The sequence below is a fragment of the Kryptolebias marmoratus genome, linkage group LG20 (genome assembly GCF_001649575.2).
Source record: "Kryptolebias marmoratus isolate JLee-2015 linkage group LG20, ASM164957v2, whole genome shotgun sequence".
Lineage (NCBI taxonomy): Eukaryota > Metazoa > Chordata > Actinopteri > Cyprinodontiformes > Rivulidae > Kryptolebias > Kryptolebias marmoratus.
In genome coordinates, this window is record NC_051449.1 from 20,400,217 (window position 1) to 20,415,960 (window position 15,744).

Here is a 15,744-nt window from a genome sequence, read left to right on the forward strand (position 1 = left end):
ACATCATGCTTATTCAGTCAGCTTCAGCGGCTATTTTTCTTCCTCACTTCCTCCTCGCTGCCCACAGTTTTATTTATTTTGCTTTCTGTTCAAGCTGACTTGTACATTAATTGAACTGCTTTTAAGAAGAGAACTTAAACTTGTTATTGTCTGGTTACATGCAGGCAGATAAAGAAGTTGATTTTAAAGGTGAACCCAAAAGATACAACTTATTTCGCCACTTACCTTTTAAGAAGTAGAAAAATAAAGAATATGCAAAATAACTCTGTGTTACAATCTCTCATGATCACTTAAAGAGAGTTGGAGGGTATTATTCCCCTCAACAAACGTGATGTATTAAATGTAGTGAAGGCAGTGGGAGATAAGGGTGCAGAAGGTGCTGCAGCACCCCCCTAATAAATGTCCAAGCAGAAGCACATATGAAAGAATCAAACACGACATATGTGAAGCTCCCACGTGTCTTATAGGGAAGTTAAATTCCCAAACAAAATGCACCAAAAAGGCTAGAACAATAAACTCTGTGTCGATTCCATGAGGTTTATTCCATCCTGTCGCCGAAGCTGGAGGGGGAATCATGTATTTGCCTGTGTGTTCATTTGGTTTAGCCTGTTGGCGAAGGTTTACACAAACCTGTCAACAGATTTTATCGAAACTTTCAGAAAGTAATTATCAGGTGTGCGCCGACAGCTGAGTCAGCTCAATTCAAGATGGCCAGCTGACCTTAAGATACACAAACATGGCGACGTACCAGTCAGTTTTACAGACGCTGAGCTAAAACGTGGTGTGGTAGTAGCCGAGAGTCATCCTCAGAATATCTTTCAGGAGATCTCACATTCAGTGGCATTTCACAGAGATCTCCTCGCTTTTGATATTAAATTTAGTTGTTTATGAGTTATTCAGATGTTGCTGAATTGTCCCCTGGTCATTGAATCTTGTGTTTTTTAAAAGATACTTCCACAATAAACTGATGGAAGGATTCAACTCCCTCCTTTGCATCTAATAATTAATTACGTAATATAAAAGCTTTAAATTTCCACGGCCTGGAGGTTGTGTCCTGATGCTTTTCTTGATGCTAACCCCTCTTGTTTAACGATCACCTTCATAATGTGACATTTTGATGAGTGATTTGCTAACTATTCAAAACTGGAGCGTCATTGTTCACACCAAGTGGCTAAAAGAAATGACCCAAAATTCTAAGACAGCAACTTTTGATACCCCAACAAACCTTAAATGACACTTCCTGAACTTTAAAAAGACAGAAAAATAATAATCTGACAGCTAATATCCCCTCAGCGCAGCCTGTCACCTGTAAAAAGGAGGACTTTCTCAGCTCAAACAGCCCCACTGTCCCTTCCTCCTGCTTTTGTTGCCACCAAAGCGATGTCTTTGCCCACTGTTGCCATAGTGCTGCATCAAGGGCCAGATAAGAGGGAGGCACACAATAACCTCTATTTAGAAGCACCGCCGTGGGTTAGTGATCAAACACTGTCCTGTGTTCATCTCCTGTCTCACAATATATCCTCATAATTACTGAATAGTCTCTGCTGCCGCTTCCAAAGCCGCTGGATGTTTGAAGGGCACTTGTGGCGCCATCCTCCTGGTTTCATTCAACCTCAGAGAACAAAAACATGGAGCTATCACATCGCAGATGTTGGGTCTTAAAACAGTTGAAATAGGTGTATTTCTACTAGCAGCAGTAACTTAACACATCTTTGAGATTCATTATGAAACAGTCTGTACAGTGCCTTACTTTAGAATAAGATAAATTCAGTGGGTTGTTGCGTTGAATGTCTTGGCTCCCTGTCTTCAAATGGCTTCAAAGGGATATCCTGACCATTTTGAAGTGGGGTTCTGTGTAACAGTTAATATCTTACCAGTTGCAGACATTCACCGACCTCAGTTTGGCGAAATAAAGTTTGCATCTAACAGGACTGACAAGCTAACAGCTGGTCCAAACGCAGCTGAAACCAAAGTGGATTTCTGTCGTCGTAAAACAGCATCAAAAATTAGCGCCATTTTATAAACCTTTACGCCGCTGTCAGTTTCGAGGTACGTGGTTATTCACAGATATTTCTGTGGTTATTTACGTGCACAAACAGCAGCAGCAGCAAAGTGTTCTAGACTTCAGACACTTTAGAAGTGGGTCTGCTCGGACTATGCTGAAGAGATTATAACGACTACACTACAACACTTTTGGGGGAAAAAAAAGACATATCCCTGAAGAATCGAAGTGCTGCTCTGAAGCTGCTACAGCTAGATGCTGCTGCAGTTTGCACTTGCAAATAAACCACACAATTCTACGTAAATAACCATGTACTGCTAAACTGACAGTGATCACTGTAGTGTAAAACAGCACTTAATGAACCTCTACAAATCTTTTTATACTGGAGCTGTTTTAAGACAAAATATCCCTTCATAGAGACTCTGACATTCTAAAAAGGAGATTTATTTGCTTGTATGTTCAGAAATTATGTAAAGGTTTTTAAGCTTTTATTTAGTATTGGTGTAATTTCTTCATTTTGCATTTGGATAAAAACATTGAAAATCTCGATGGTTCAACAGTGAAACTGGAAATGAAGACAACAACAAGTTCATTGTTGTTCAAAGAAAACAAAATCCAGATAGCAGCACCTTAAAGTAGTTTAGTCACCATGTTTTCAGTCAAGAAAACAATGTGACTTTTTTCTACAGTGCTTTTTGTTTACAGTAAACCTATACGGGCTTTCTAGGAATTGTGTGTTATGATACATCCTGATGTACAGTCTAATTCACAGGGATTTATATTAAATAAATCCATGACCTTTAAAAGGACAAAGTGAGGAGTGACAGGGGGTTTTGAGACTTGTCTTGACACGACAGGGACACGAGAGAGTCATCAGGAGAGGCTCAGAGGGACCGTCACTCACAGCAGGACACGACAGAACATAAACAACTCACTTTGATAACCTCACATTACATATACACATACACGAGAAGATTAGTGTAAAACTTCATTTATTTTAATAATATACATGTATTCCTGCACTTCAACTATGAGACACATAAAATCTGATATTTTTGGTTTCAGTTTTAAGCCTCACTCTTGCTAGAAACACTTTTAAAGTGTGTGACAGTACGGGTCATCAACAGATGTTTCTATTGTCTGCTGCTGAAAGGGAAAGGCAGGCAGTAATGGTTTTGCCCATGTCTCTGTGTGTGTGTCTGTCTGTTAGCAAAATATCCTGTGAAACATGTAGGGAGGTAGCATGGTGTTGAAACCAGCGTGTGCTGCTCGAAAGTCTCTTTTCTGCATTGATCACACAAGTACAAATGATTTGCTAAGAACACGGATCTGACCTTATATACAGAGCCTGACTTGTTGCTGATAGAAGGTCTGAATGCTCCTTTTTAAGGCATCCATTTCTTAGAAAATAAAAAGAAACCTAAAAGATCAGAAATACTAGTTTGTGTGACCACAATCCACATTTCCATCATATAATGGTTGCCTCTAAGCTCAGAAAAGTCAACATCACCTCTGAACACGGTTGACATAAGACTTCTTTTATCTTGCCTTTGCGAATGTAATCCCTTGTCCACCTGGTTCTATCAGGTATGGATGATGAAGAACAGTTTTTAATGCCGTGCCACAAGGAATCATAGATTGAAGTTGTCCAGCTGAGACTGGCACCTTTGCCCTTTTCTCACTATAATTCATCTACATCCCTTCACTCATCAAATGACACAGAGGAGAACATGTAAGTTGTTGCTTTCAAACAAAGAAATGTGATTTTGGGAACAAAAAAAGAGGTTAAGGGTGAATATTTCTAATGCAACTTTCTTGTATTGTTAGGAAAGTTCTATATTAGTAAATACAAAGTGTTAGAAAATATAAACATTCTTTATGGTCCTGTTAAAAAGAAAATTCTAAATCTCTGTTAGGACACTATCTACCTCCTGTAGTTTTATTTGTAAGCACACAAATGGGCATGTGTATTTCTGAACTCATCTAGTTGAGCTGTTTAGTTAAAACACCCAGTAATAAGACTTTTTGTTCTCTCTTTTCAATTAACTGTGATATAATTCCTTACTATTATCATGTCTGTGTGTTTATAGCTTCCATTTGTGTTAAATAAAGCTTGGTTTAAACAGAAACAGCCTAAATGGAGAAGAAAAGACAGAAAAAAATATGGGGAAAAAAGTCTGTGGCTCTGGAAAATGCAAATAGGAAACGAAACAACAGGGCTTCTATTCCGTAGTTGAAATTCGCTACAGAATAGAGTCCAGTTTTTTGTTTTTATTTTTGGATGTCCTGCATGGCTGAAAATCAACACTCTCTGTATTTCCGGCCACTGTGCCTTTAAGAAATCTCCCGCGCTTGTGAGTGAAAGCGCATGCGCAGTTCGCGCTGAATTGAAACAACAGCGCGCGAGCAGCTTCCCCGTGGTTCATCCTGCAGGACTTCTCCCCCCCCAGGTGTTTCTGCCTCAAGGTTTGTAGCCGTGGTTCAACTCTTTAACTCGCGTCTTTTATAATTTTTTATCAACATTTAACGTGTCTCTTCATGTGTGGGCTCGCTCTGGTCGTTTTAGCGCTTCTGCGGCTCAACTCAGCGGACCTTTTGTCTTCTCTCCGGCCGCGGTCGCTAACATGGAGGAGGCCAACAAGCTGGTCGGCGCCGGGAAGAAGTACCTGGTGACGGGGAAGGTGGTGGAGGCGGTGAGCGCCCTGCAGGAGGCCTGCGACCTGCTGTGAGTGCACCGATGGACGAACAAAAAATATATTTAAGGCGAAGGCTAGAAAAATTAATTTATTTATGTTTAATTTTAAGACATTAGTCCCCTGAAGGTGAGACCACTGCTGATAAATCAACACAAGTGTTTAGGATCATGCAAATTAAAGCAGCCGGCATGGCTAAATCTTTATCCTAAAAGGTCTAATTTAACTTTATCAACACAGTTTTAAAATTTCCCAGTTGAACTTTATTTTGTTTTGCTTCCACTGACGTCATCAAAACCCAGACGTCCCGGATGCTCCGCCATTTTGGAGGTACAGGTACAGGCAGTGATAATAACAAAGTGGTTACTTTTGGAGTGTTTTTGGCGAAAAGAACAACCATGACCTCGTCAAAACTGGTATAAAGTACAGAGACGGTTTGTAAAAATGTGAAAATAAAGAAAAAAAGCATCACATAGGTGTGTTTGAAAGTGCTGAGTGCGCAGCAGGTGTGAACAACGTCACGTCAGGGGATGGAAATCACGCAGGGTTTCATCCTATAATTGCATTCCCTCCTTTGTTTGGCTCAGAGGCTGGAAAACCAAAACACTTTGTCCAGCAGCTCGTTGTTGCAGGTAAAACCAGGAGGAGGAAAGTTTGGATGGCGCTTGTATTAAGGAGGCCTTTCAGACACCAAATGAACTCACTGCTGCTGGATGTCTGTTCATTATGTGACTGCAGCAGATCAGTGACGGGTTGGGTTGGTTCTTTGGGCTCTGACTTGGTACTACTCCTTTGAAAGCTGGCTCAGAGCTTCTGGGTCCATGACTAGTGCTAGTTTTATTATTTAGTTTTAAGCACTGATCATGAAAGAAGTTGAGACCTCCAACAGGAATCTGGAACAGAACCAGCTTCCCTGTCAGCTGGTCCTAGTACAAGTTTTAAGCCCCGCCCCCTCATACAACATGGCAGATTCCATAAATGGGGTCCTGCATGCTTCAATTTCCAGAGAGAGAAAAGTTTGGNCACACACACACACACTCTCACACGCAAACAAGACATTGGCCTTCTGTCAGGTGTTGAAGCTTGCCTTGCTGGTCTGTTTGTTTTTCTATCACATTTAGCGGTTATTAGTTATTTTATGCTTAAGTGAAAGGCCATGTGATGCCATGACTGTGGAGTGGGCGGAGCTTAAAGCCCCACACCTCTAGTGCACAGACTCTGGTTCAAAAATTAAAACAAGGCAGCTTCATAAACAGATCTCATAGCTTCAATTCCCAGCAAGGGAATATAATTGTTTTTGGGTTTTTGTTTTTTTAGTGATCAGATTTGGGCAACCTCTGCAGTAGTTTTCCATCTCTGCGGTGTAAATTGATGCTTTAAAGATGAGTTCAACAGGCGACTTGAATGCTTCCTATGTCTTCAAAATGGTTGACACCTGCACTCTATAGCTTGAAGATGCTGCTTTAATTCTGATAATCTGACAGCAAAGCCCGGTTTGTCTTCATTTCAGAGCTAAAACGTATGGAGAGACAGCAGATGAGTGTGGAGAGGCCTTCTTCTGGTGCGGGAAAGCACTGCTGGACCTGGCTCGGTACGATCAGGAGCCTCATCACCCTGAGACTGTGTGTGGTTGAGTAAGTAGGTGGGTCTTATATTCCAATCTGTCATTTTTAGGATGGAGAACTCAGTTCTGGGAAACGCTTTGGATGGAGTCCCCGAAGAAGATGAGGATGAAGAAAAACCCAATGATTCCAACGTTGAGAGCACAGAAAGCATTGATGGTGAGAAAATCATCTTTTACGGGACTAATGGTTTCCATCGATCTGCGTGGGCTTGTGCTGCATTCAGAAACCTCCTCCTGACTGTTTGTTTCGCTCCTCCTAGAGAAGACCAGAGACGAGCTGAGGGTCCAGGTGTACGACGCCATGGCAGAGAAGGTCCAGGAGAAGCAGGGTGAGGATGCTGAGGGGAGGGCTGGAAGCTCGGAGGCTGCAGATGAACAACAAAAAACAGAGAAGGTAGGCGATGAAGAAGAGGCCGAAGATGGTGAGAAGAAATCAGAAACTGAGGAGAAGGAAAGCAAGACTGAGAGTGAAGAGGAACCAACGAAGGAGGACGAATCTGCCAACAAAGAGGAGACAGGAAGTGAGTCTTTAACCTGCAGAATTTTGTTCAGGATGGTCCTCTGAACTTTTCTAACTTGAATTTTACTTTTCAGGCAACGAGGAGGAGGAGGAAGGTGGAGATGCAGAAGAGCAGGGGGAAGGCGATGCCACTGCTGAGAAGGTACTAATAGTTTCAGATCTTAAATGTCTCTTGATCAACAGAGGTCTGATCCTCCACCCCCCTCGTCTGGAGGAATTATCACTGAAGCAGTCTCCATCATTTTAACTCGTTCAGCAGCAGTTTAAACCGTCAGGCACTAGGACCACACGCTCTGCAGCTACGTGCTGAGAGGAAGAGTCTCAGATCAGACTCAGTGCTCAGTTCGTACTGTAATTTACTAACTTTGAAGCTGAGAAAACAAAAAATAATAGTTTGAGTTGAGAGGGAAAAGAGTCAATCAGAGCTTTAAGGTGAGCTGTCGCAAGATTTGACTCTATGGCATTCTGTGTCCTGACTGTCTAGAGAAAGAGATAAATTTAAAAAAATAATAATTTAGGGATAAATGTAGACAGCTGTTTGAATCTTTCAGGGATTTTGAAGCTGTTTTGACGACCTTAAAATGTTTTAATTAGAAACTAAGAGTGATTAAAAAGATGATTTGAAAGACATGACTTTAAGTTCTTAAAATCTTTCCAGTGAACTGTTTGCTCTGACTAATAAAGAAGATATATTAATAAAAACTATATATTTGATATCATTGTATGAATACTTTGACATTAGACATCTGAAAAACATGGCAAATTATGTTAAAAAAATATATAAAAGGTTGACCTTTAATCATGTTTTATTTAATTTTGTGCCTTCGTGGAAAAATAAACTTAATTAGCCCTACCCCTCAGGTTTAATGAGAAGTTCAAAGGTCGTGTATAGTTAGAAGTCAGACAGGAGGGACCAGTCAGTCGAGTTTCTGACAAAAGATAAGCTTTATCGTTGTTGCAACAAGTACAAGGAAATTATTAAGCGTCCGTCGTACTCCAGGTCACGTGGTTGTGAAACACTGGTATTCACACACCATTCATCGTCCACGAGACGCTCTACTCAAAGCTCCTCCTCCAGCGTTAAAACAGGTTTCTTCCTGCCGGCTTCCTGTCCTTGTACAGATGTTTGCATTCCTTATCGTGACCAGACAGAGACGGTCGCAGCCACAGAGAGCCGCCTGTGTCTCTGCCGTCTTTTTAACTTCACAGGTTTCTAAGTTTTGCTGGAACAGTCGTAAAGACGGCTGTATTTTCTGACAGCTGCTTCTCAGAGGAGCAGCGGAAACAAAATGTCTCCATCAAAGCTCACCGGCTCTTCCACATAAACACGCCCACAACAACTTCTGACCAATCACACGATACTTGACGCAAACCAAGTAAAAGTTCAGCCAGGGCCTTGTGTGGATGAAGCTGCCATGAGAACAAAATGATGCAACTTTTGTCATTCAGCCTTGTGACTGAGAGCCGACTTTGACGTCTCCTGGAGGATGAAGTCAACAGCTGTAGAGGCTGCTGCTGTACATACGTGCTTATAAAGGGTTTTTTTCTTGTTCCTGTGGACCCAGTATTTTGTCTTGTGATGTGAGTCTCGTTGCACCTCGGCTGAACACGTTCCCAGGTTTTAAATCCTACATTTGTTCTTCCTCCTCACAGGACAGTGAGGATGAGGAGGTGGGGAACCTGCAGCTGGCCTGGGAGATGCTAGAAGTCGCTAAAGTCATCTACAAAAGGTAAGACCGACACGAGGACTGAGCTCACATTAGACAATCCGCAGGTTTTAACTTTCATGTTCTGCCCACCAGGAAAGATGCGAAGGAGGAGCAGCTGATGGCGGCTCAGACCCACCTGAAGTTGGGTGAAGTTTCTGCTGAGTCAGGTAGAAGCTAAACAAAACTCCAGTTTGACTTTCAACACGATCAGTACATTAATATCTTGTTTCTAATCCTCTCCTTGTGTTGCTGTGGAGCATGTTGGTCCACGAAGGGTGTTTTACCAGCTTTAAATTGCAAAGTTACTCCTCTGCTCTCAGGAAATTACACACAGGCTCTTGAGGATTTCCAGGAATGTCTGAAGCTGCAGCTGAAGCACCTGGAGTCCGACAGCCGCCTGCTGGCTGAGACTCACTACCAGCTGGGTGTGACCTACAGCCTGAACCTTCAGTACAGCGAGGCCGTCGAGGCGCTCAACAACTCCATCCGTGTCATAAAAAGCAGGCTGGGTGAGCGCCGCTGGCGTCTGTACGCTCGCTGTTGGGCGCGTCCCGAGCTGCGGCGCTAACACGTCCCGCTCTCTGCCTTTCAGAGAAGCTGCAGGCGCTGCTGGACGAAGCTGAAGGTCCGGAGGCTCTGCCCGACGAGAGGAAGGAGCTGGAGGAGCTGAAGGTGCTGCTGCCAGAGATCCAGGAGAAGGTGGAGGATGCCGCTGAAGGCCTGAAGACAGCTGCTGCTGAGGCTGTGAAGGCTGTTCTGGTGAGTTCACAACCCTTCCTGAAGACGTCATACGTCTGGACTTTATAAGAAGCCGTTTTATACAAGGCTGAACGTCCTCCTCTAAACAAGAATTAGAACAGAATAATCTAATGTAATATTTGACTAAAACGTGTCAAAGTGAAGGCCCAGATCTGCCTCCTGTCATAATTTCTCCTGGCCAAAAGATATTTTCTATGTATTAAAACTGGCCAATCTGTGGCAGATTGTAGTAAACATGCTCAGTTTTTTTTTTTTTAACAAAATACAAACATGATTTAGCAATTAGCCAGATGTGAAGTTTAAGTTTCTAGTTTTTTTTCTCTTGTGGAAAGATCAACTGGACGTCCAAATGGGACAAATCGACATGCAGCCAGATGTCAGACCTACAGTACATTAGTTGTTAGTATCCAAGGTCAACCTGTACGTATTTAAGGTTGAAAATCTGAGAACGGCTCTAAGTTATTTGGTCTTGTTGTGTAACAGAGTTTGACCCCCCAGTAATAAAATGGTCCTCCCTGTGATTCATCACTCCCCTTATTTTAAAGTCCTGCCTCCACAGCCTCTGAGCGTCGAAGCGTTTTATTCCCAGTGATGGCCAAATAAAGCGGGGTTCATCGCTCAGCTTTTCAACACCGCCCTCTTTAGTGACATCTGGTGGCCAAAAGTACAAACAGCAGCTAAAAGTCCAGCCTGAAATGAGCGTCTTCATCCTTGGTGTTTAATATCAGGTGACATTTCTGTCTGATACCAGGCTGTCAGTGTGGAGGATTGTGGGTAAAAGAATACAGTTCTGGTTGTTTGATGAATAAATAATTATAATGGTTAAACCTGTGCCCTGGCATGTTCACCCACTGCTTGTAAATTCTCGACATTTCTAAATATAACAGATAAAACTGTAATATCTCATTTACAACAATACTAGTGTGGAATAACGCTGCAGGTCCCAGGTTATATTAGCTGAGATCATATTCTAAATTGCGTGCATTTAGTATTTTTCCTGGGAGTAGAAGTGCTTCTGAACAGCTGTGTTTTTAGGAAGAGGATTTATTGCAGAGTGCAGGGACTGAGTCTGTTTGTCCAAATTCAAGACAATATGACATTAATGGTTACCGATGCTTTATTTTTTTTTTAAACAATTCAGAATTATTCAACCAGATATTTTGTTTTTCACACACACACACGTGTAAAGGTTCAAAGTATACCCACTCTGCAGAACGTCCTCATTCGCTGGTTCATTACATTTCACCGAAACGCCAAGAATCCTTCTGATTCGGTGACCAAAGCAGTCACGTGTTTCAGTGCTTTCGATCACATGACTCGGGCCAAATGAATCAAACAGCCCATCACTAAAAACCATGAAACGGCCTGATTGTGACTCGATGTTTGCAGGTTTTCTGACTCTAAAATAGGATTTAAAAATGTCCCCTGTACTAACCTTTACCTCTAGAGATTCTTTTATTTGAAGCCGTTTTATAAAAGAAGAAAGAGTTGTAAGAATAAAGTTTGTGGGACTTTTGCTACAATGCAGGAAAATACTAAAACTGCCAAACGTTCCTCATTATTTCAGTCCTCAGCGCTCCTTTAAGGGATTCTGTCTGAGCCTGAGGTCAGGAACATGTTTTTCCCACTCAGTAACTAATTTCTCTCCTTCAGGACGAAAGTTCTTCGGCGTTCCCTGGAACTTCTGTAAACAGCGACTCTTCATCCAGTTCAGCAGTAAGTTTTTAAATACCCTGCCTGGCTGAAATAAGAGGTCACTTCCCGGATTTAAACTAAACAAATGGCCGTAAGCCTCCCGCCTGCAACATGTTGTGGAACCAGCCGATGCTCTGAGGAGATCCAGATTCTTTAAACGACCGCGTAGAAAAACATCCTGTTGAAACTAAAACTGTCCAGAACTCTGAGACGTTACACGGCACGGAAAGTAATTTTGATTTATCGTGTTTTAACAGCAAAAAGATGCCTCTGCAAATCAAAGCAGCAGCTGATCTAAATGTTGAAACGTTTTAGAAGGACGGGGTCAGACATCTTAGCGTTCTGTGTGAAATATGAGCAGTTAATATCTTACCTGTTGCAGAGCAGCTTCGGTTTAGGAAAATGGTTCGTTTCTGACCGGACTGATGAGCTAATAGTCTGATTTTAGCTAAGACCAAAATGGATTGTTGGCGTCTTTATAATGACTCAGATAAATAAAACATTTACACAAACGTGGTTTCGTAGACCTTCACGCTGTCTGTTCTCCATGACTGGATTCTTTACAAGGGATTCTTGGGTGGGTTTTTTTTCTCTTTTTTTTCCCCCAAGCAAAAATGGTGGCAGCAGCTGCACATTTCTGCCTGAAGAACCTCGTTTTACAAAAGTAATGATGTGAAGGTTTATTAAACATGAACCGCAGCGAGATTTTAGAGACGGGAGCTGTTTGAAAATTACTGCAACCCTGGTCCTCGAGGGCCACCATCCTGCATGTTTACTTGTTTCTCTGCTCCAACACACCTGATTCAGTGGTTAAATCACCTCTTCATGTTCTGCAGAAGCCTGACAATCACCCATTGGTTCAAATCAGGTGTGTTGGAGCAGAAAAATAAGTCAAACATGCAGGATGGTGGCCCTCGAGGACCAGGGCTGCCCACCCCTGATTTAGCTCATCAGTCTGGTGAAAATTAAATTGTTTCTCCAAACCTGAGGTTGTTCAAAGAGCTACGTATCTACAGCAGGTAAGATGTCATCATTTACAACTTTAGCACAGAACCCTGCTTCAGAATGGCTGAAATGTCTTTTTTAATTTAAATACTTTGTTTGTCTTTTCTTAAACCGTTTTAATTTAAAAAAAGAGTGGGTCTGATAGTTTTTATGTTCATCAGGTAAACTCGACAACCACAGCTCCAGTGTCTGACATCTCCCACCTGGTCAGAAAGAAGGTGAGTTCAGCTGTTTGTGTGTGTGCGTTAGCCAAATATCAGTCACTGGTCAGATTTTAATAGTAATTACGGGATGTACATCTGCAACTGATTGACCTTTGGAGTCAACCTGGTTAAGATGGATGCCACAGCTAATTAACTGTAGCAAAGAAAACTGGCCACCTCAGAACCTGAGTTAAACCAGGTGTGGTAGTAGCTGAGCTACCGGGTGACATGCATTCTTTAATTTGTAAACTAACTCTGAAGTGTGACGCGTTTCAGAGGAAACCAGAGGAGAGTCCAGTGAAGGAGGCGAACACGAAGAGGGTGAAGCAGGACGACGGTCAGGAGCCTCACACCAACGGGCTTCACAAAGCCAATGGAGACAAGATGGAGGTGGCCACATAAGGTGTCCCGTCCTGTCAGCGAATCAACTCAGAGTTCAGTCCGTTCCACACGTTCTGGTTGTTGGCACACCTTCACTCCCCTGAAGCTTTTACACTTTGCTGTTTGTAAATAGGTTTTCTATGCATGTTTGTTCACAAATGTAACCTGTTAAAGTTGAATAAAGACTGATAGACCTTGAAGTTTCTCACTGCTTACTGATCAGGAGTCGAATATTTAACAGATACAGTAAAATGTTCAACAGTTAAAGTTGATATTCCAGGGAAGGTGGATCAAACTGAAGTAAGACTGAAACTAAAAGCTTCGTGTAATGATGTTTTTTGTTTCCAAAGAAATAAGTCAGATTCACTTTATTGCTTAGCTTAGGGTGGTATAAAAACAGGATTGTCCTACAAATGTCAAAACTGAGATGTTCAGAAAGTTATGGAAAACAGTGATTTCACCTGATTTGGCCGGGAGGTGACCTCATCACACAAACCACCCCCTCTGTCTGCAGACAGTGGCTTCATGACAGCCTGATGCTACGATCAGTTACGGTTCCTCCAGCAGCACCCAGGACCAGGAACCGGATGGTCAATTCGAGCCTCAGAAGTCCTGTGATGGGACGAAGGTCCAGATGGACCCGATTCACCTCAGTTCTAATCTTTACGTCTGGAAGAAATCCGGCCGACCGCTGCTCAGCACCATCCCCACAGTAAAGCATGGTGGTGGCAGTATCATGCTGTGGGGCAGGGTTGGGAGAAGGTCGTCCCACAGACTGGACCAACGTGACAACCCAAAGCACACAGAGAGGACACACAGGAGGGACTGAATGTCCTAGAGTGGACCAACAGGAGACCTGAAACTGAGAGGACTTGTAAAGACAGACAGCAGAAAATCCTCCGGTGTAGTTTGCTGCTTCAGTTCAGGGCTCAGGAAAAGGTCTGAAACCTTAAGAGGCTAGATTTGGATTTGTCCTTTTAAATAAATACGTCTCATCGGGGTAACATTTAGAACCAGGAGGGTTCACAACGGAAACGCTTAATTCCAGTCCTGACAAACTGATGAGTGAACACGTGAATTAAACAATTATCAGTACGATACGCTGTCAGAGGAATCAGCCCAAAGCAGGAATATATACGTCTAAAGTTGGAGCACAGAGAAGGTTTTCACAAACCTCCTGACCTTGAAATCAATAGGGATCATCCCCAACCCACGAGGTGTCCAGCTGTGACCTTTTCTATGATGATTAAGGGTTATTAATTTAGTAATTGTCCACAGACAGTGGAGTGTTCATCCTAAAGAGCTAATGTGACGATTAAATATTAACAGAAAACGATAAAAGTGTAGATTTTGAGTTCTCATCATCAACTTTCACCGCATTTCCATGTTTTTTGTACCTACAGGGGAAAACAACGTATCACCTTTCATTTCAAGACCAAATTTTCAACCGTGGAAAAAACAATTTCTAAAAGGGTTCAGACAAGGGAAGTTAAAAAAAAAAAATGAAATAAGTCAGTTCTCACCTGGCATTGTGTTTCCGCTCATCTAAAATCTGAAATGAGGTGCAGGTGAAACACCACAGGAGGCAAGATTTATAGTGAACCGGATCAGCTTGTCAGGACAAACTTTTATTAATATCATTAATAATGTGTCATCAGCATCATCAATGAAATGAGTTAGTCTGTTTAAAGCAGAATCAAGTGTGCATTCATTGCCCTTCTTTTCTTGATGAACACTTCAGTTCCATAAAGCGAGGAAGAAAAAAAAAAACAAAAAGGAAGAGGGTGGGGGGGAGGGTCAGAGGTCAAAGACTGCAGTGAAGGAGGAAACGCAGGGAAAACAACGTCTGGCAAAGCAGGAATCTCCCCCTTCACTGGGATATGATTGGTTTTCCCCTTGTGCAAGAATGAAGAAAAGAGAGAAAGAAAAAAAAAAAAATCAAGAAACTCAAAATGGTGATCTAAAAAAAAAAAAAAAAAAAAACCAAAGATGAGAGAAGAAGAGGGGGTTGCTTTTGCTGGGATGTGGTGTTGGCTGCTCTGTTGTTGTTGGGGGTTTTGTTCCATGAAGCCGTGTTAGGATTTGATGCAGTCGTCGTCATCCGAAGTCTGGCTGCTGCTACTGGTTTCGGACTCGGAGCCCTCCTCGACGTGCGCCTCCGCCACACTCCTCCAGGGGGTGAAGTGGAGGGTCACGCCCCGCGTCCTCGGGAGGAACCCGTTTCTTTGCACGCCGTTCTTCTTAAGCTGATCGAAAGAATGCAGACGTCGAACGCGTGGGTTAGTTACGAGCCATTCTCCTCCGCGCCTAGTCTGACTGAGGCCCACGTCACACTGGATGAACACCTCCTTCTTTGTGAAGCCCAACGCAATGCGGCTGCGCTCGCGCTACGTGCCAGCAGGACCCACCGAGACTACCACCTCCACCCTGACACGCCCCTCAGACCGGATCAGGATGCAGCTCCGCCCCTGAAGATCTCGTCACTTTAGCGCGACGGTACCTCATCTATACCATCCACACAGAAAAAAGATGAACAAAGTATCTCTGTCTCCTTCTGTTGGTCAAAATTAAAGCCAACATGTCCCAGTTTATGGGCGCCGCCATGTTGTATTTAACTAACTACAACTGGGCGTATGAGAAAAACGATCTGGGGGCGTTTTTGTTTTTGAGTCCCATTTGTTTCCACGGCTGTAAACCGGTACCGAGGCCGGCCTGCAGGGGGTGCTGGTCCCAGGAACAGGTGAAGGGGTTTCCGGTGCCGAACGTCGACCACATCCACCCTTCTTTCCACCCTTCTTCCTTCCTCGACCAGCGGCTCTGACCCCGATGAGGACAAGTGCTTCTTGCTTTGCGTCCAAAACAAGAATTGAAAATAAAAGGAAGGATCGGTGGCGTTTACTGGCACACGGAGCGCACGGATTGGTCGCTGCAGCCATGTGGTGAGAGTGTAACACCATCCTATTGGTTATGGCAGGAGGAGCGGCGGGACTAGAAGTGTGGGGTGTGATGGAGGTGGTGGAGTTTGGCATTTTCTACAGCCAGGCCACGGTGGTACACACAGGCCCCACGTCATGGACACACCTCCACCATGCTGTAGCCTGATAATAACCAGCACAGCCTGAGTGCAGACGTCTTGCATCCTTAACCCCCCCC

The 15,744-nt window shown here is 43.2% G+C and overlaps 2 protein-coding genes across 2 annotated transcripts in view; one reads left to right on the forward strand and one right to left on the reverse strand.

Moving 5' to 3' along the window:
• The first annotated feature begins 4,363 nt into the window (after positions 1–4,363).
• LOC108238217 (histone-binding protein N1/N2-like) lies at positions 4,364–12,791 on the forward strand. Its single transcript, XM_017420165.3, has 13 exons — positions 4,364–4,468; positions 4,569–4,727; positions 6,206–6,286; positions 6,370–6,476; positions 6,580–6,840; positions 6,914–6,981; positions 8,493–8,569; positions 8,642–8,715; positions 8,869–9,057; positions 9,141–9,307; positions 10,961–11,023; positions 12,169–12,225; positions 12,487–12,791. Exons 2-13 carry the CDS (start codon positions 4,627–4,629, stop codon positions 12,610–12,612), a joined length of 1,371 nt encoding a protein of 456 aa, XP_017275654.1. The 5' UTR covers positions 4,364–4,468; positions 4,569–4,626; the 3' UTR covers positions 12,613–12,791.
• A 1,391-nt stretch (positions 12,792–14,182) lies between these two features.
• The window catches only part of gpbp1l1 (GC-rich promoter binding protein 1-like 1), a 12,611-nt gene continuing 11,049 nt past the window's right edge, over positions 14,183–15,744 (reverse strand). Inside the window, exon 12 of the mRNA XM_017420149.3 lies at positions 14,183–14,837. Within this exon, the coding sequence (XP_017275638.1) occupies positions 14,667–14,837 (171 nt within the window). The 3' untranslated portion in view covers positions 14,183–14,666. The remainder of the gene's footprint in view (positions 14,838–15,744) is intronic.